Source organism: Notothenia rossii (assembly GCF_949606895.1).
Source record: "Notothenia rossii genome assembly, chromosome: 7".
Taxonomy (NCBI): domain Eukaryota; kingdom Metazoa; phylum Chordata; class Actinopteri; order Perciformes; family Nototheniidae; genus Notothenia; species Notothenia rossii.
The window spans coordinates 64,189,724-64,211,659 of NC_136905.1; the positions used below are offsets into that span (position 1 = coordinate 64,189,724).

Here is a 21,936-nt window from a genome sequence, read left to right on the forward strand (position 1 = left end):
TGCCCATACTTGCTTTGATATGCGAGCGCTCCTCTGTTAAAGCTCCAATGTACTACAGTGCATGTGTAGGTCTGTGATGTGTTAGCAATGTGCTGTCACGGTTATGCATGAGAACAAGTGTTAAGTGTGAGCGGCCAACCTCAATGAGGGTAAGGTGAGACTTCCTTTCGAACATTAATGGCAGAACCTACTTCTAGCTTCAAGCCTTGCCACCTCTTTTTATTATTATTGTATTGGTTTGTCGCGTGTGGTTCTGTATGTAAATGTGTGTGAAAACAAAAAGGGAAACTGTGGTGCTGCCATCTCAGATAGAAAAAGAACGGTATGTGTGTTTCTGCTGACGGGCAAAAAACCGTTGGCTTGTTTTGGTGCCAATGCAACAATGAACACTTGATTGTTGGCATAAGTAAAGATAACACTGTCTCTCTCTCACTTTCTTTATATTTCACAGAGCTCAATTTCTCTTCACCTACCTCTTTTACTCAACCTTGCAAACATTTTTACATTGTGCGAGATCACTCTTTTTATATTTTTAAATCTGTTATTTTTCTTTGAAATAGAAAAATATGAGACACAATCCCCCAAAACATAGGCTCTGTACACAATCAGCCATTTTGACTTTTGTGTTACTTTAACCCTCCATTACAATGAGTACCTTCATGTACCATACATAACTTTGTCCATGCTTATGTGAATGCAAATAAATAAGGCAAATCAGCCCATGCTTTCCCAATTTCCCCACACACATGTATAATTGAGACAATCTGTGTTCACCAACACACATCATTTTAAAATGTGTCCTGTGCTCGGCAGTGATTGCAGGTTAAGTGTTGTTGGGTGTGACAAACTGGAGGGCTTATAAAACTGTTTACAGGCTCCTTGTCAAATGCTTCATGATTATGACTCTATGCCTTGGGTCATGCTTAAGAGGAAATGGCATACAGATGGGGGTCCATCCACAGCCAAGTGTTGCTCATGATAACGTGGTCGTTCACAGACTGGTTGAGAATTGAAAAACTGGTTGCATGAGATTTTGCTTAGGAAGCTGAATGGGAGCTTCTCACTAAATCGAGAGTAAGATTAAAGTACAGTGTTGCATGTCCAATGACAAAAATGCGTATCGGTGTCAAGTTAGTCTTTTTAAAGTGATTATAAAACAACATATAAAGAACATATACTAAGTTTACATAATTATAAACTCAAGCTTTTTAAAGACTTTGAAAACCACAGATTGAATGAATCTTTTAAACAAACTGAATCTATATTATACATTTGTACTGATTTCCACCTTTATTGTGAGAGCAAGATGTTTGTCTTGATGACGTCAAACTCATTCAAATATAAACACCTATTAATCATTTTTTCCAAACATAAATTATTTCCAGTAATTACTCCACTACAGCATATTCAACAGCGATGGTGGGCCAAAGGCTCCGCCCTGCGACAGGACCGAACCGGAGAGCAGACTCCCAGAGGCCCTCTCAGGTTGTTCACGCCCTGATGCAGAGGTACTTGTCTTTATACAGCTACAGAGTGACACCTGATGCGATCATGTATAAAGTAACAACAGCAGCAGAACAGATGTTTGGTTATCAGACTCACCGGTGCCGTTGGTGTCCACCATGAGACCCTGGTTGACGTGGTTCTGGATGAGCAGAAGCGTCTGCTCGAAGATCTCCCCGGCACGCGCCTGCTCCACTGTGTAGGGGTCTCGTGGATACCGGAAAAGGGCAAGCAGCTCTCCTGGGGTACGAGGCTGACTGGAGGGATGAGGGATAGAGAGATGATGTAGAGAAAGCAGGGACGAAGAAGAGTCAAAAAGAGATGCTGTTGTTTGTAGAGGAAAGCTCCATTTAAATAGCATTCTGCCGAAACTTGATTTCACTTTTTCTGAGGGGAGGAAAAGCAGACCGAGCTTTTCTCTGACCGGTCAGAGTTCAAACATAAGGACCCCAAAATATGCACAACCATCATATTGATTTTACTTTAGTTATATCTTGTCAATCATTATTGAGTTTGTGCGCATGACTGTGGGGTTTTGTACCAAAGTCTAATGGACTGGTTTACTTAAGCTGCTCTTATTAACAAGCAGTAACTTGTGAATCATTAAAATACAAACCGAATCCACAGGTTTACCCAACAAAAACATACATTTTCTCATTTGTTAAGAACATTTCGAGTATGACATAATGCACATGTAAGCCAAGTTACTTGTAAAATATGAACACTTTATTTGACATCTTAATGTGTTTTGTTTTTGTTGGAACAAAAAGAGCTACGCTGCTTTTTATTGGATCTCTGCTACAGCAGTAACACTCTCCAAACGCATGTATTCCGTGAAAAACAACATAAATCACATGCAGGATAAATTATTTGTGTTGTTAAGGACAATTTTCGTCCTCCTACAGCTGCAAACAATAACATTGGTGTGCAGCCGACTGATCGAAGGTGTTTTAACACTATTCTTTCATGTGGGAAAATGGCTGCCTTAAATCCAGTTTGGTTTGATAACTTGAAAAAGCTGGCAACACAGATGCAATTCGTTTCTATAATGAACAGCTGCTGCCATCAACAGACAACATGCGAGGTCTAACGGTCTGAGAGTTAGCAGCAACCACGCCAATATGCTTTATGATCCGAGTAACAAGTGCTACTATCTTCGATCCAGATGCGATCTCCGCCTCCAGTGTCATTCGTTTTTTTTTGGTGTTATTTCTAAATCTTGTTTAAAAAGCCTGGTGCCAACAGCCAAGAAGGAGGCTGCCTCTTAATCTGTGATAGTCATTAAAGAGAGCTGGAAATCCCCTCATCTGTGTGCTCAAGTGAGCCTTTCTCTTCTTTATGTGTCTATGCCTCTATGTGTTTGTGCCTGAATCTGTGGGCAAAGTGCGTGTGTGTGTGTACATGCAAATAAAAAACACAGCAGCTAACCACATCATTCAACAGGATGGAAACACTTATGAGAGATATTAAGGTCACTTACAACTCTAACAGGGACCGAGTGCTATGAAAGAAGCAGTGGTTAGACAAAGACTACATCATTTCCTTCATCATCCCAACAATGAGTATAATGATGCACTGATGTAATAGAGCTTTAAAAACTGTAAACAAGCAGTCACAAATATTGACTGCAGCTGTCAGAATAACTGGCTGAATAAATGCCCGCTCCCAAGGCACCGTTTTTAATTCAAGCGTTCTGATTTAAAATGTTAAAACTGCAAACCTTGTGCACTGAAAGAGGAAAGAGCAGTAATATCAGCAGCTATTCTGAATGGCCACAGTCTTTCCCTGAAGGCTCTGACTCAGACTCAGAACATGCAAGTCATGTGCCAAGCTGATGTGAGACAAGCCATTTCTGTATCCTAACTTAGGCCCCGTGAGCTTGAGCTCTGGGCTGAGTCTTGCGAATGGATCTGGCCCTTCCTACATCCACGACATGGTTAAACCGTACACCCCAGCACGTGCACTCCGCTCTGCATCAGCCAAACAGCTCGCTGCATCCTCACTGCGAGGGGGACCCAAGTTCCCATCAGCAAAAACTCGTGGGTTTGCTATCCTGGCTCCAAAATGGTGGAATGAGCTCCCCATTGAAATCAGGACAGCAGAAAGCTTACACATCTTCGAGCGCAGACTGAAAACTCATCTCTTTAGACTCCACTTCGAGCGATTGAATTACTAACAAAGCACTTATATACTAATAAAGGGCTGGCTTATCTAAAGCCTGTTGAGTAGCACTTAAAATGTTTGGCTCTATGAAACCTGATGTACTTATATGATTCTGTTTTCTTCAAGGTTGTATCTTCCTGGTCGAATGCACTTATTGTAAGTCGCTTTGGATAAAAGCGTCAGCTAAATGCAATGTAATGTAATGCAATGCAATGTAATGTAATGTAATGTACAGGGGAAATAGTTCACTAAGTCCAAATGTATAATGACTAATGACAAAAATGTTGAAGATTGTTGCTCTAATTTGCATAGTTAAATCTATATCAAAGATGCAATTATTTTTAAGATAATTTATGTTTTTGAAATGCTCTTTGCATAAAAAAATATTAAAAGAATGCTTGTTAGCTAGCCTTCTTACAGTGCAGACGCTTTTCTGCTTGCTCTTGCCTCTGCTTACTTTTTTATGCTGATTTTCCTATTTTTCTTTTCTGAAAACTTCGAGCAGCAGCTCCTGTACATTAACTTATCACTGGAACAGTTATTCTTCGTAAATAGACGGAGGGTTTCAGCCATATTTCAATATTTTTACGACGACCTCAGTCTTACAGTAGCGTGGCCTAGCGACAGCTAAAGCCTGGTAAGCTACTGCATGCTATTTAGCTAGTTAGCAGCAAAATGCCTCCGTTCTCTACAGATGACTTCCACAAACTTCTACAGAAGATGGTCCGTGTTGGAAATGAAAATGCAATGGTTGGAAGTTAACGTGGAAGTGAATGGACTAGGTTGGAATGACACCACTTTACCAGTGTTGCAAAAAGAATGGACAAAGGCATGCTAACTCAAAGCTAGTTAGCAGCTACAAGGATTCCAAGGAACAGGAGGGCTGTGTACCGGGTACAGAGCTCTCAAGTGTCACGCAATTGGCGTGAGACACACGCATTTCACTCCATTCACACGCTCACACGCCACACCTTGTATTTCTCACGCAGAGATTTTCTCACCCAGAGATTCTTTTCCAGGGTACCGCCCACCAAGTTGCGCAAACTAGGAATGTTTGAGACGCGTGCACTCCACTAGCATTAGCACTAGCACTTTTTCTGTGACCGCAGACATCTTTTTAAGGCAAATGGAGCAAATGGAACAAGTCAGGAGAGAAATTGTTTATCTCTGTCAAGGACAAGCAACAAGAGGAATCAAAACAAGAGAAAGACACAACACATCGCTCCGAAAACATTGAAAATATATCACTGCACCCGCCTGAGGAATGTCTTGATTATGGGAGACAAATGGAGGAGTCTCAACCGCCCTTCGCCCCCCCTATCACCTTTGAGGATACTCTTCCTTCACCCCACAGCTATTCTCCGTTCACCCTTTCACCCTCGCCCTCCCTCCTGGAGATTGCTGAACACATGAAGGAGATACAGAGGGTTGGCACCAATTCCTTCCTGGAGTTCAATGAGCAAATTAAGGTGATCAGAATTCCCGTTAGAATATTTTTTCTAAACAACATGTCAACATGTCCGTTAAAGTTGAAATCTTCAGGACAAAATTTGAAAAGTGCCAGTCAAAGGTCTTCTTTGTTATTTATTGAGCTTTAAAACAAATTGATATGATTCGATATTAAACAAACTAATTATAGTAGATTAACTATTCAAAAGTTTACATTAATTTACAATAACACGGGAATAATAAACGGAGCCCTCTCTCCCTCTCCTGACAGCCCGCCAGTATCATGCAGCTCGCGGATCAGTAATGAGTGACCCGACTGTAAAACTAAACATATCTATAACTAGTTTAGGTAGTTTGAGAGGTAATTAAAATAGCTACGTGTGATATTCTAACCTGAAGTGTGTGTCTTGTTCCGCTCACAGCTGCATGTGATTATGCAGAGCTGCGTGTCGACTCGTCAGCAGCAGCTGATCTCTCTCTCGTCAGATTAGACTTCACTCATTGCGCAACTGATGCGGTATTGCGCTAAGGGGAAATTATTTTGACCGGACACTTTGACCGGAGAGATGTAGAATTGCCGGTCTTCAGCATATTTTACCGGTCATAGTCCGGTAATTACCGGCTAATGGGAACTCTGACGCAGGGTTGGCAGCATGTCCTTTACCCCCGCCCCTCAACGACGCCCATCAAAATCACCGAAGCAGAGACGCGTACCATCTCCCCCGTCTTCATCACCGTGCCTACGTCAACCACCTCCCCCCTTCAAGAAAGCATCTGCGGTCTCCGAAGCCTGATAAGGATGTGTGTGTACAAAACGCAACAAACTCTAACTGATATGTGCTGGGTCCAGGCTCAAGGGTGTATGGCACTCTCAACCCTTTCCGGGACATGCCGGAGCCCTGCCTGCCAATAGCTTTGCCGATATCTGTGTTGATAGGTAATAGATTAAGAGCAGTGAATCAGCTTAGAAACAGGAAGTGCTCGTTTGTGAGTTTTATCAAATTTAGCAGTGATTCCATATCAGCCACAGCTTGTCACAAAAAATCTTACTAATAGTTTATTTAACAAACTTAAACTAGCTTTATTAAATATCAGGTCTTTGGCAGGAAAAACATTTTTAATCAATGATTTTATCACTGAGCACAATCTCGATTTTATGTTTTTAACGGAAACTTGGATTGAATAAAAATAACAGTGCAGCTGTTCTTATCGAATCAACCCCTCCCAACTTTAGTTTTATGAGTCAGGAAAGAACTGTTTTGTGTTCTTGATAACTATGGACTAAATCAGCATGTGACGGAGCCCAAGCACAATAAGGGGCACACTCTGGACTTAATTATCTCAAAGAGTCTGAATATCTCTGAGGTTGAGGTGAGTGATGTTGCACTCTCTGATCATTCCTGTGTTTTCTTTGAGAGCTCTATTTCTGTTCACAAAAATGTTCAAAATGAGGTAACCACAAAGCGATATTTAACTGAAAATACTAGGGAAATGTTTACTCAGAATTTTTCTTCCACACTTGCCCTTGCTAACATCTCAGTAAATGAGCTTGTAGATCATTTTAATTCAAAAATAAAAAATGTTATAGATGCCATTGCTCCAACTAAGGTAAAGGAAGTGACTGGCAAGACAATAGAGGTTTCTCAATACTCAAATGTCCCCTCCTCGACTCCTCGGTCCTCCGGTAGTGACCCGGAAATGAATTTCAGCGCGCCATTTTGAAGGGCATCTCATTTCTCTAAATGCACTTCGAGCATCGAGCATCGTGGAGGCTCTCAGGAGGAGCTCTAACCGAGGAGAGACTGATGGTTCCTCCACGGTGCCTCCGTGGATGCATTTCCGGGAACGGTGGAGGCGTTACGCACGGCCGGAGTTATCTCAGCCAATGACAGCTCTGCATGCATCCCTTGGATATTATTTTAGTAACTGCTTGAACGGCAACGCGATGTTTACAGTGAGAACAGCTGTGAGGTCCGTGCAGAAAGCAGAGCAGTGTGTATAATATATATCACTCAGTATAACAGGCCTACTCTCTTTATTTGCTTTAGTTTAGCAGATATCTACAAACAAAGAGTCGCTATTTTTCTAAGACCATTTAGTGCTTCACATAATAAAATACACAACGGCTGTAGCCTGATTATGCTTTAGGAGCTGTAGGTGTGTGTGGTACAGTGTGTGTGTGTGTGTGTGTTGTACAGTGCGTAGATGCGGAGGACAGACGGGTCTCAGTTGGTTTGGTGTCATATGCTTACTTTTAATACTTGTACAACTTTTAGCCCATAATTTGAATTCCCCATTTCAGCGACCAGAGAGAGGGGGGGATATATCCAGTCTCTGATTTTGTTACGTTATTATGAGAGTGCTCTCATACTTGTTTGATTCGGAAATTGTATATATTTATATAAATATATGTGTGTATATGTCCGCATCTGTAGCCTGTTATTGTCTCATTATACCGCACTGTGAATGAATTAAAAGTAAATATATATAAGTCATCATGAACACATCTGTCCATCAGACAGAGTGCTGCTGTGCCTCCGGTCATCCTTAATGGACGTCTCTTTAAAATGACCGCTCAGAGGAGAGGAGTTCTCATTTTTCTAACCGCCTGCTGCTTCCACTCCTCTCTCCTCGGTACCCCTCCTCAGTCCTCCGCTCGCATCTCCTGTGGGCAGCACCAAGTCTCGAGGATATGAGTCGAGGAAAGGAGTCGAGGAGGGGAAATTTGAGTATTGAAACCTCTAATATCTTCATGGAGAAAGGCTGTGACTGTGAAAACAGAAAAAAGAGAGTGTGGAAAAGCTGAACGTAGGTGGCGAAAAACAAATCTCCAGGTTCATTTTGAAATCTATAAAGAGAGACTTGGCCTTTATAATTTGGAATTGAAAAATGCACGACAGTCTTTCTTCCCTGACATCATTACCAAAAAATAAAAACAACGCACGTGCCGTGTTTGCTACCGTCGACAGACTAACAAACCCCCCAGTGTTAGTAGCCTCTGAATTTCTATCCACCAGGGCCTGCAATGACTTTGCTTCCTTCTTCACTGACAAAATTCAGAAAACCAGACAAGCAGTCAGTGCGTCCGTATCAGGTACAGCAAATGTGTTGTCCCCGTGTCCACCTAATATCAATTCAAACATTATGACACAGTTCCATCAGATGAATGATAAAAACCTAGAGGACATTATTAAACTTCTGAAATCCTCCTCCTGCTGCCTTGATATTATTCCAACAGGATTTTTCAAAGATGTTTTCCATTACATGGCCTCAGATCTTACTTCAGTAAACAAGTCTCGTCTTCACTCAGGTGTTTTCCCACAGGCCCTGAAAACTGCAGTCATTAAACCGCTCTTAAAAAAGAATAATCTAGATGCTTCAGTAATGAACAATTACAGGCCCATATCAAAACTCCCATTTCTAGGTAAAATCATAGAAAAAGTTGTTTTTCAACAGTTAAGTCATTACTTGCATTTAAATAACTGTTTCGATGCGTTCCAGTCAGGCTTTTGACCAAACCACAGCACTGAGAATGCTCTTGTAAAGGTCTTCAATGACATCCACTTAAACAGAGACAGTGGCGGAACTTCAGTGTTAGTATTATTAGATCTCAGTGCTGCGTTTTACACTGTTGACCACAACATATTACTAGACCGACTAGAAAACTGGGTGGGACTTTCGGAAACAGTTCTAAATTGGTTTGAATCCTACTTAAAGGACAGAAAAAACGTTGTTTCTATAGGTAAATAAACATCTGAGTTGACAAATATGAAATGTGGAGTTCCTCAAGGCTCCATCTTGGGGCCTCTTCTCTTTAACATCTATATGCTACCACTGGCTCAGATAATGAAAAACAACTAAATAAGTTACCATAGCTATGCGGATGACACACAAATGTACTTAACCATTTCACCAGGAGACTATTCTCCAATTCAAACACTGAGTAAGTGCATTGAACAAATCAATGACTGGATGTGTCAGAACTTTCTCCAATTAAACAAAGATAAAACTGAGGTAATGTTTTTTGGAGCCAAGGCAGAACGTATCAAAACATTCAAAACAACAGATAAAGCCAGAAATCTAGGTGTAGTCATGGACTCTGACCTGAGTTTCAACAGTCACATTAAAACAGTTATTAAATCAGCCTACTATCACCTAAAGAACATATCTAGGATTAAAAGACTAATGTCATAGCAGGATTTGGAAAAACTTGTCCATGCTTTTATCTTCAGTAGACTGGACTACTGTAATGGTGTCTTTACAGGTCTCATTAAAAAATCTATTAGAAAGCTGCAGCTGATTCAGAACGCTGCTGCTCGAGTCCTCACTAACACTAAGAAAGTGGATCACATCACTCCTGTTCTGAAGTCTTTACACTGGCTTCCTGTGTGTCAAAGAATTGATTTCAAAATATTGCTGCTGGTTTATAAAGCTTTGAATGGTTTAGGCCCAAAATACATTTCTGACCTACTGCTAAATTATGAACCATCCAGATTTCTCAGGTCTTCAGGGAGTGGTCAGCTTTCTGTCCCCAGAGTCAGAACTAAACATGGAGAAGCAGCGTTCAGTTATTATGCTTCAAATATCTGGAACAAACTCCCAGAAACCTGCAGGTCCGCGGCAACTCTGACTACTTTTAAATCCAGGCTGAAGACTTTTATTTTTGCCGCTGCTTTTAATTGAACTATTCATATCTTAAACTGCACTGTAACTTTTATCCATGTTTTTTTTCTTGTAATGTTTATTTTATTATCTTTGCTTTTTAATGTTGACGATTTGTTTGAATGTGTTACAGTAGAAATTTGTATGGAAAAGTCTAAAAATGTTATTGTGAGTTGTATATACAGAGCTCCCGGAACCTGTATTGACACATTTACAGATAGGGTAGAAAACATGTTTACTAAATCATTACAAAAAATTATGTTTATCTGTGGAGATTACAATATTGACCTGTTGAATCCAAATAAGCATAAAATGACAGAACACTTCATCAATACATTTTACAGTATGGGTTTGTGTCCTAAAATTACCAGACCTAGTAGAATCACTTCTCATTCTGCTACACTAATAGATAACATATTCACAAACATTATGGAAAACAATACAGTAGGCGGACTATTATATAGTGACATAAGTGATCATTTACCTGTTTTTATTGTCTATCAATGCAGTTCTAAGAAGCCGAAAGTCGCCAGCCATTTCAAATACAAAAGATTGAGAACTGAAGATAACATAATTGCATTTAAGAATGACTTACTAAAGCAGAATTGGAGGGTAGTATATGAGAGAGACGATATTGACAAGGCCTATGATGAATTTCTAAACATCTTAAAAGCACTTTATGACAAAAACTGTCCCGTGAAACAATGCAGAGAGAGACACAAACAAACTCACAGTGCATGGATCACTAATGGCCTAAAAAATGCCTGCAAAAAGAAAAATACACTATATAGACAATTCATAAAATATAGAGCTTCAGAAGCAGAAAATAAATATAAAAGATATAAGAATAAATTAACCCATATTCTGAGGATATGTAAAAAAGAATACTATAATAAAATATTAGAGAATAATAAGAAAGTTTTATGGAAAGTATTAAATAGTGTCATTAGAAATGGAGCAGAAAAGCTCTGGTTACCCTGAGTTTTTTGTGGACAAAAATAATGTTATTAATAATACAGAAGATGTGGTTAATGGTTTTAATGAATTCTTTGTAAATGTGGGGGCAGATCTGGCAGAAAAAAATAAAACCGTAGAAACAACTAAAGGGGAAGATACGGACCTCTGGAATGAAAACAATAGCTCTTTCTTCCTCACACCAGTCGAAGAAAAAGAAATCATAGATACTGTGCGAAAATGTAAAAGCAAATCCTCGACCAATTGGAATAATATTGATATGATTATAGTAAAAAACATTATTGAAGAAATTGCAGAACTATTGACTCATCTCTTTAACTTGTCTTTTCAATCTGGTAAATCCCCAAATAAAATGAAAATAGCTAAAGTTATACCATTATATAAAACTGGGGATAAACACCATTACACAAATTACAGGCCTGTTTCATTGCTCTCTCAGTTTTCCAAGATCTTTGAAAAGCTTTTTACAAAAAGACTTGACAGTTTCATGGAAACACATCAGCTTTTGGACGACAGTCAATATGGATTCAGGAAAGATGGATCAACATCTATGGCACTAATGGAATTAAGTGAGGAAATAGCAAACTGCATGGACAATAAAAAACAAGCAGTGGGAATATTTATAGACTTACAAAAAGCATTTGATACCATAGATCACAATATTTTACTGATAAAACTGAAACGGTATGGCATCAGAGGGGTGGGATTAAACTGGGTGAGACATTATTTAAGCAACAGACAACAATTTGTTGAAATTGGTGAGCATAAATCAGAATACATGAACATAACTTGTGGAGTACCTCAGGAGTCCGTGTTGGGTCCAAAGCTGTTCATAATATACATCAACGACATTTGCAGAGTATCAAATATATTGAAATTTATTTTATTTGCAGATGACACTAATATTTTTTGTTCCGGTGACAATTTGAAAGAGCTAATGGAAGCGATAACAGCAGAAATGATTAAAGTAAAACATTGGTTTGAAACAAACAAATGATCATTAAATATAAGCAAAACAAAGATTATGTTATTTGGAAAACATAATAAAAATCCACAGGTGCAATTAATAATAGATAACATAAACATAGAAAGAGTTTATGAAATGAAGTTCCTTGGTTTTAGACCACAAAATCAGCTGGAAACCTCATATCACTCATGTAAAAGCAAAACTGGCTAAAACTATCGCAATATTGGGAAAAGCCAGATACATTCTGGACTCTAACTCATTGTATACTCTATATAACACACTAATTTGCCATATCTGATTTACTGTGTGGAGATTTGGGGAAACACGTATAAAACCAAACTACAGCCGTTATGCACATTACAAAAAAGGGCTATAAGAGTAATCAATAATGTTGGATATCTTGAACACACTAATGTATTATTTTTGAAGTCACACATATTGAAGTTCATTGATCTTGTTAAATTTAAAACGGCACAAATCATGTATAGAGCAAGACATAATCTACTTCCTAGGAAATAAAAAACTGTCGTAGACAGAGAGGGTGGGTATAATTTGAGAGGAAATCTACTTTTTAAACAACTCAAGGTCAGAACAACTCTGGGAAGTAAGAGTATAATCTGTGGGGTGATTTCATGGAATGGTTTGGAGCAGGAGTTAAAACAAAGCACAAGCATCATTCAGTTTAAAAGGATGTACAGAAACACTTTTTTGAAAAACTATGAGAATGAAGAAAAGTGATTGAAGAGGAGAAATTATTGTATATGTATGTATAAATGTAAATGTATGTAGGAATAACTTGCATAGTGATTTTAAAGGACAATCATTGATAAAGTAAGGGGTGGGATTTAATAAGCATTTGCTTCCTCCTACTCCCTTTCGGACACATATGATTTATTATTATGATTAATATGAAGACTTTTTTTGTTTTTTTGTTGAATACAGATATTACCGTGAATGTGGATGGATACTGTATTTTAACAATGCGGTGTTCTGTTTTTCACATTTTCTTATTTGTTATTTTTTAATCTGTTCGAAATAAAGAATAAAGAAAGAAAGAAATGACTTTTTTAAATGCCATTTTCTTAATGCCTTTCATTTTTTGTAAAGCACTTATAATTGCCTTGTGTTGAAAGGTGCTATATAAATAAACTTGCCTTGCCTTGTTTGCTCATACTATGAACACCATACACCAGCCTTATTCCTTACAGCTGACGCATAATGAACAGCATGGCGTTCCCATCACTTAAGAGACTTGAGTGTAAAGAGGCTGTGTGTTTGTTGTATGAGTTTCTCATAACTTACCCATCAAAGAGACGTCTTCTTGTCGACTCAATAGCGCTATCCACATTACGGATGGCTTGTTCGATGGAAGTGCTCACAAAGGTGTCTCCCTCTCTGCTGACTGCAGGAACTGCCGCACAGAGACAGAGAGGGAAGCAGATTAGAACCAGGTAAAAATATCTAAAATGGTTTGACTTGCGAACGCATTAGTGCATATGTGACCCGCTCTATTGAAATCAGTCGGAATTCGCAACGGCTCATTTAAAAATAAACGTGGATTTGCGTAAAAAAATTGTTTTTCGGGGTTCGGGTGTTTTGTTTGATTTTAAATAATCAAAGTCTTGGTTTTCAGAATATGAAACTTTTATTTCCAAAATCACTTGATAAATACATTTTTGAAGCTTGTAAAGGGAAGAAGACAGCTCTCACTCGCCACTCTGCTGTTCTACAGCGCCGCTCCACCTCCCTCCGGCTGAAATTATGAATGTAAGGCGTATAGTAATCATAGATAATGCGGCAGGTTCCGTGACAGTTTGTGTTCATCTGATTTCAAATAAACAAAGTCTTGGCTTTCAGAATATTATATATATATAACTTGTTTCGGAAAAATCAGATGATAAATACAACTTTGAAGCTTGTAACGGCATAATTACAAGCGGAGAAGGGAGTAACTTGACATCACAGCAGGCATAACAACAGCCGGTGTTTCTCGTGAGTGTTTTCCCCGGGAAACAAACACCACACACAAACGCACACACACACAACTTTGATCATTTGCTCTGCTAATAATCAATCAGATCGATGAATTCCATAGAAGAGGAAACTTTGAAGGTCTTTTTCTCAAAATGATGACTCGGTAACAGTCATTATATAATGTGACATATTTTGCTTAATATTTCTGGAACACTCTTTCGCCTAAGTTTTCCATGAAATAGAGGGAGATTGTGACGTGAGGACTAAGAGAGTCCTACAACATCAAAGAGCATTGATACAGTTTATTGTTCACCAACAGAGTAGCCTACTGAGGTCTGAGCTGAGGAGTCTCAGGAGGAAATATCAAGTCACACAGCGAAAAGCTTACAAGTCACACAGCTTACAAAATATGTTCACTTGTTCTGCGTTCTATTCCCTTCCTTTTGCATGGTTATGCGCCGTTTGCATGAGATGTTTTTTACCTGTCACAGTGAGCACCATGCTGGCCACTTGGTAGCCGATTGGATTGCGGGCGACACATTCATAGCGTCCGGCATCAGCAGTGCCCACGTCCTTCACCTCTAGAAAACCTTCAGGGCTGATGTGGAACTTGCCGCTCTCTGTCACCTGTACACCATCCTGGAAAGAGGGTAGGGGGTGGGACAAGGCTGGAGTTCAGGACCCTGGGAGATAGCATGTTTAGGTGTGTATCAAACTACAAGACACCGATTAAGAGCCTTGCAGATGGGACCTGTTGTGTGGGCTGGTTACTTTATAAAAGATGTTTTTGGATGGAAATTTCAGCTTAAACTTAACCTTATTAATCAATGAGTCACTTAATAGTCATATATTTTAAGTTCTGCCACTAGGAGTCTCTCAAAACAATGTCAGAGAAGCCTTGGATGGTGAGATCTTGTCATTGCAGTTAGCATCTCCGGTTGATGGTTAAATCGTTCAAAAGGTTTCGCGGAGGTCTCCTCCTCTATAAACTTGTCCTAAGCCCATGAACTCTGTGGTGGTGAGGTGATAAGCACCTTACCCAGCCCAGAGGACCTTTATCATCTAACCTTGTTCCAGGTGAGCACAGGTTGAGGCTGGCCCTGAGCGCTGCAGGGAATCTGGACGTCCTGGCCAGACTCTGTCGTCAGGTCCCTTGGAGCATTTGTGAAAACAGGCGTTACTGAATGAGTTAAAACATACACACACATATGCATGTGTTAATGATTATGCATCAGTGATCAAAGTATGTACATTTCATTTCATCACACATTCATCAATCACAGCAGAAACTCTAAGACTTAGTCTAGGCATTTGACTTTCTGCGTAGGCTAAAAGATCATTCACATACACACCTCTTTTGTCTATTACAGGGAGCAGAACATTAAACATCTTAAAGTCAACTTACAGATCAAAGAGAATGAAGACGATCTGTATTCTAAAACCAAATGATACATTTCTTTATACGGCAGCAAATAATGTAATGAGCAGTTGGTGGAACACATTTTTCTGTAATTCATCAATTCATTTGAAATGTTTTCCCTTTTGACTTTTGTGTAAGTCTTTTACACGATAATGTTAACCAAACACATATATACGTTTTTTCTGACTACAGGGACAATGTACGTGAAAAGAGCTGTTTTCCATTGTTGTACAGGGATTACGTTGGTCAGCAATCACAAACCACTTAACTACCCCCCAACACACACACATACACACACACAGTTTTGAGCATTGTTACAGTGAGTCACTCTGTTATACTGTTTAAGATTCATAGCAGCTGAATTCCACCCCCCCCCCTCACACACACACACACACACTATGATCAAATGTCTTCAATGTTCCCATGTAGCAGGCAGCAGTCAGCCTGGGAAATCCCCACAAGTTTTAGAAACACACGATAGGATGGGAGGCAGTTTCATAGCAGTCTGACACTAATTAACTGCTTTTAAACAAAGTTGAACCTTTTAAAATACAAGGTTCACAGCATCAAAGCACAAAGAAATCTGGGATGTGAACACAGCCATATTGAAAACGTATTATTTGTATTTTAAGCATTTTCACCTTTATGTACAGTTAAAGATCCACTACTGGTGAAGTTATGATCATTTGGCATTTGCTGTAAATGTTCAGCTACCAAGTCCGTATCGAAACATCTTTTAATAAACTTAAAATCACTGTGGAATGGAAACAAGCTTTACTCCAAGAAAGGTAAAGAACCAGCCTTTCACTTTCTCCTGCACGTCGCTCTTAGAATAAGGCATCTATCATACTACTGGTTGTGGGCTTGTTCTGTGCTTTCACAGTGTGGGGGCCATTATGCAACATGTACTTTGTGCCATGTTAACAGCCACTACTACATGGAAAAACATGGTGTCATCTCAGGATTACAGAGTGCCATGCTTTCCTGTGTCAAGCCTGTAATTTCAGCTACACACACATATACACAGCAGTGTTTCCCACATCATTTGATTCTATTTGCGGGGGCACAGCACAGCACAGCACAGCACAGCACCCCCCCCCCCCCCCCGGGCAAGAAAAGCCAAAGGCCCCTTAACCTATTTGGGTGGTCCATGCATCCACCCCCCCCTCAAATAAGATAATACATGCGAGTTCATGGCTACTGTAGACAACGATCTTGTTGCTCTGTGTTGCGTTGTTAATGAGTGAAACACACCAGAGTTGAGGATCTGTGGGGTTTATTCTCCCAAAAATATCATTTACAATTTACAATTCAGGCATTTCGCAGACGCCTTATTCCAAAGCGACTTACAATGATCAATTACAGGGACATTCTCCCTGGAGTAACCGAGGGCTAAGTGCCTTACTCAAGGGCACACTATTACTGGTGTTCCAGGCAGGATTTGAACTCGCAACCTTCCGTTCATCAGCTCACTTCACTATCCATTAGACTACCAAAACAAATAAATAATAATAATTAAAATAATAATAATAACTTCTTTTTTTTTTATGAGATCCATTTATGGCGGACGATATTTAATTGTGGCGGCCCGCCACAAATAAATCAATGTATGGGAACACTGCACAGACACACACAACACAGCCATGTGCACAAAACAAAGAAGCAGTGAGACACAGCAACTTAACTTAACAAAAACATGCAAACACAAATGCACATGCAGTGTGTTATGTTAACTATAAAGGTAAATAAAGATGCATTACCTGCATTGTAAACGTTCAATTGAAGCTTTGTGTGTGAACAAGTTGGCTTTGAATAGAGTTCTGCAAAACTCATTTTGTCTCCTACCACTTCCCTTCTACCCATCATGCAGTGTTGGAAGAGGGTCTTTTAGCAGTCACCCTAGTCTGTGTATGACAGCAATTCTATAGCCTCCTGCCTTATGCCAAATGTGCACCTGGGGAGTGCTGCCTGTGGTGAGGCGTTGATTTACTGCTCATCAGCTTCAACTGCAACTACTTTTGTTCTACTGCAAAGTGTAGCGAAACTAAAAGTGACTACCATGCACTGCAGTGCATTATAACCAGCAGCTAAATGGCTCCTTCTTCTCTCCCACTTAAAGTGAACTGCACATTACATAATGTGGACCTGAAGCATTCTTTACATTAATTGTAAAGCCTCACCCTCCATCCTTACCTCTCTGCTGGATGCTGAGCTGCACGGAGGTGCGCATAGTCCCCACAGGGCTGACTGCCTGACACTCATACTGGCCCTCGTCATGGGCGGCCACTCGAGTGATGCGGAGAGTACCGGAAGACAGGACCATATGGCGGCGATCTAGGGGTAATGGACTGCCCCCACGCGTCCAGGCAATCACCGGCTGGGGGTAACCACTTGCCTCACAGGGGAAGTCCACTGTGTGACCCTCCAGTGCTGATTGGTCCTGCGGCGTGACCGTGAACTGTGGGATTGCTGGGGGCAGTAGACAAAAAAAACGTTATTTCAAATAATTAATGCTGAAAATATACGACCTGGAGATAAGGGGATTAATCAGTAGGAGAAAATCTGACTGGTAACACGAGCCAAGAAAACATTCATTTTGTCAATATGAAATCTGAAACTGATGACACACATTTATAATCAAACATGTTAGGTATATAAAGGCTATCAACTAAAAGGTCCATACAAATTGCAAAAGGAAATTCATCACATTTGAGTGGCATGGAGATGCTTCTGTCATAGAACACTGTCCTTGCCGTGAGATGAGATAATGCAAGCAGAATAGAGTCTTGAATTCATATTACTTTGGATTGGGTAACATGAACTGAGGTGATTGGTCCGGATGTCTTAAAAGATCATGTGTGATTCTGTAAGATGCACTTTAATTGAATAAATACAAATTGGTTTAGATTGTTAATGGCTTTTAAAGAGTCCCAAGTTGCGTTTCCTAAAGCATTTGAAGGAAAGTAAAACAGTCTCCACAGAAGAAGAAATCTGGTATCTGGTAAGAAATACCTTGTACAATGATATATGCTGTCGCGTGTATGGTATCAACATTATTGGAGGCAAAACAGGTATACTGTCCCCCATCATCCTGGACCACGTTCTGAATAAAAAGCCCTCCAGAGGGTGTGATGTTGATGCGAGCATCGTTGGGCAGCGGGGTCCGATCGCCCTTTGTCCAAGAGACACGAGGCTGCGGCTGGCCGGTGGCGCTGCATTCCAGGGTCACACTCTCTCCCACCAGCACCTCCGTGTTTTGCGGCTGGATCACAAAACTTGGCCGTGCTGAAAGAGAAGGGGGAGGGGAAAACGTGGGAACTGGGTTAGATCAATTAGGTGAGAGGTTCTTTTTCATCTGGGTCTCTGGTTTAGTGTTTACACATTGGTGAAAATAAAGCAATTGAGAAATGTGCGTTTGAAAGGCCAGTTTATGCACAAAGATCATCTTTGTATATTTCTGTCAACAACGCCACTTTGAAAACTGCTAAAACAACCTCCCACATGTATGACAACATTTGTTGGGGTCCTGTCCATATTTGGCCAGTGATTACAGTGGAGTCAGAGGAAGTATGTATACAGGGAGAGGACTGGTGTTTACAGTCACACTGAGAAAGGAAATGCACAACATCTGCTCTCAAACTGTTCCTAAACAAGGGGTAGTCACTAAGGCCATCCATCACCGCGGCAATGACCCTTGGGTCACTTAAAGACAGACATGCTAATCTCCCAGAGGGACAGATATGATACTGTGACAGATGGATGTGTGAGTAATGTGTGTGTGTGTGTGTGTGTGTGTGTGTGTGTGTGTGTGTGTGTGTGTGTGTGTGTGTGTGTGTGTGTGTGTGTGTGTGTGTGTGTGTGTGTGTGTGTGTGTGTGTGTGTGTAAGGAGCTAGAGAGAAGGAGCAACAGAGGACAGAATGCACTTGTGTGAGTGTTTCTCTTAGTGTGAGTGTGTCAGAGGAAAATCTAAGGATGAAAGCCAGCGTGCTTTGCTCACAGCTCAGTGAGACATCCCAGTTATTTGACCTGCTGAACTGTGAGGGTTGCTTAGGGGCTGCTCAACATGCAGACACTTTGCTCTATTCTGATCACAGACAAAGATCAAACATGAAAAACTGATACAAGTTTTAAAAGAATCTGGCTCACAGGAGAGATGTATAAATTAATTGTTTCACTTTCGTTGAAATTGAAAGATAAGACATTTGTCACACATTCAAGTTGGTGTTAGAATAAAGAAATTAAAAAAAGTTCTTGACTATAAAAGTTGAGGTGAAAGTTTCCTTGAAAAAAAGCTATCAACATGTTGTTTGAACTCAATGAACTACAAGACATCTTTTGTTTAGGGTTCATGTTGTTTACACATTATGACTCAGAGCTCAAGTACAAACGGAAGAGCGATTTTCCTGGCAGGGAAATGCAGCATTGGCCTTGGAAGAGGTCTGAGCCGTCCTTAAAGTGTGTATAACATGACCCCCAATGACACTACGATAAACCAATTAACAAATGCAGTACATCAATGTTGGTATGTGGATCTGAAAGGTTTTTGTCAAGAAGATCACTTTTCAGAGGCTAGTGCCCTTAATCTGAATTTTCCAGTTTAATCTGCAATGTAGGTTCAAAAGCCTTGACTCCGTCAGATTCAGATGTCTGCATGAAATGTTCACAATGCAGGTTTAGAAGTTAATACAATTCCCCTGTGATAAGCAGAGGTGGACATTGAAATCAGCAACTTACTTGGGGCTCCAAAATATCGCAGCGTGACCTCTGAAGTCTTGACCTCCCCAGCCACGTTTTTGGCCATGCACTGGTAGACACCCTGGTCTGTCTCCCTGGTGTTCTGAATCATCAGCGTCCCGTCTTCCAGCAGGTTCAGACGGCTGTCATCACGCATGTTTAGAGCATTGCTATCAGGAAGGCACAGAGACACACATCACAACCAATGAGACATGAATCATTATATGTATACAGTCTATGTAAATCACGGGTCCTAACTGGGAAAAGCTGACTTAATGAGAGCAATGCGTCGCACCAAACGTATTATTTTGTAATTAATTACATTGACACGCTTATAACCAAACATTACATATTATGTGTATTTCAGTGCCTTACTTGTTCCTGAGCCAGATGATTTGTGGTTTTGGGTTTCCTTCGGCCCTACAGGTGAAGTAAACAGTGTTCCCTGAGGTCACATCCACATCCCGCGGCTCCGAGGTGATCCTGGGTACCTCTGGAAGAAAAGAAAAGCGAGAAGAATGGGAACATTATTATACACAGAATGTCCATTCATTTGTCCCTGTATACTGTTTCAACCAGTCTGTCCTTTGAACTGAGCCTCTTGTGAATAGCTCTAGCCCTTTCCATTATGCTAGCAGGGAGTCTGTAGCTGAACAGCATGCCTAGGCAGACATTCAAAACAGTGAAGACAAATAGTAGACTATCCTCTCTGGGCATATTTCCTGAGCCATTGAGGGAAAGTGACACTGTCAGTTCATTAGCCAGAGCCGCAGAGTAGTATTATTCATTTATAATTCAATATAGTCAGCATGCCCTAACCCTTGAACCCCCCTCCAAATATAAATCACTCTCGAGGACATTATTGAAACGGCATGTAATGTAAGGCACTTTCCTTGCCAAGTGTATGTAGATGATCATCCACAATAGCAACTACACACAATCTTACAGCCATGTGTACGAAAACCCACAGACGCTGGGGTAAGGAATATGCACAAATGTTTCCAGCTACTAAAACACGATACACCTTAAGTTTTACTTCTGTCTCAAAAGGAAGTAAAGCTCCCACACAATGCAGCACACACTTTTTTTCTGTGGCTCCTGCTAAACACACTCACTGTACAGATGGTAGACACATTTCAGAGCTACCTCTACAAACACTTATTTCCAATCAGCTTACATAAAGAACAAGCCATAGGATGTGGGTATATCTGTGTACAAACTCATAGGAAGCTTGTGAACTTCAGGCTACCCATCTCTCATCTTCCCACCAAATTACTCCAAATAACCCTGGGGATTGTAATTACAGTTTTGTGGTAACCCACCCTCCATTGTTGTTCAATAAGGAGGCAAGCCTGGTTCATCAGATACAACTTGTGCAGGGAGGTGGCACTTCATTTTTAAGAAGGATGGTTGTTTCGACAGCTGCTCGACCCACCATGCATTGTTCCACCTCGTTTACAGGAGCAAGAAGGGAGTACAAGGAGGGAGGGAGGAAGAGAGGGAGGTGTGGAATTACTTCCAGCGTGTTTTGAACCAGACATTCTTCCTCTGCTGCTTGGATATGCAGACAGATGGAGGGGGTAACATTGAGCAAGAACGGGCAAGTTGGTGCCATCAAATTAGCTGCTGAGAATTAAATGTGGTTGGCTTACAGTCAGCTGCCTGGCTCAGACTGAAGCATTCAGTGGGAGCTGGAGGAAACACTGAGCTGAAGCAGTTAGATTTACTGCAGCAGCCGACCGCCGGGTATAGAAACCAACTGGAAATCTGCCATGCAGGCTTATAGTGATGTTGTTTCTATTGCAGTCTTTAACAGTACCAATACACTCAGGGCCGCCCCTGACCAACTTGTGGCCCCACGCAAAGTTATGAGATGACGCCGGGGGGGCGTCGAACTTACAGTAATTGCGCCGCATAAGCGCATAAAGGTGCGCCGCATTTGCGCTTCGGATGAGGCCCCCTCCGCGAGGTGAGGCCCCACGCACTCTGCGTGATCTGCGTGTAGGGAGGGGCGGCCCAGAATACACCCTGTGGTTAAGCATACTTCCCTTTGGATTGAAAAGCTTGCAAAAGGTACTCCACCCAAGG

The 21,936-nt window shown here is 40.7% G+C and overlaps 1 protein-coding gene across 1 annotated transcript in view; it reads right to left on the reverse strand.

The window, feature by feature from the left end:
* The window catches only part of pxdn (peroxidasin), a gene marked incomplete at its 5' end in the record, with an annotated part of 43,394 nt that overhangs the window by 10,792 nt on the left and 10,666 nt on the right, over positions 1-21,936 (reverse strand). Inside the window, 8 exons of the mRNA XM_079692830.1 lie at positions 1,603-1,760; positions 13,022-13,130; positions 14,176-14,332; positions 14,761-14,873; positions 17,307-17,582; positions 18,126-18,398; positions 19,849-20,018; positions 20,224-20,341. Coding sequence (XP_079548956.1) covers positions 1,603-1,760; positions 13,022-13,130; positions 14,176-14,332; positions 14,761-14,873; positions 17,307-17,582; positions 18,126-18,398; positions 19,849-20,018; positions 20,224-20,341 — 1,374 coding nt within the window. The remainder of the gene's footprint in view (positions 1-1,602; positions 1,761-13,021; positions 13,131-14,175; positions 14,333-14,760; positions 14,874-17,306; positions 17,583-18,125; positions 18,399-19,848; positions 20,019-20,223; positions 20,342-21,936) is intronic.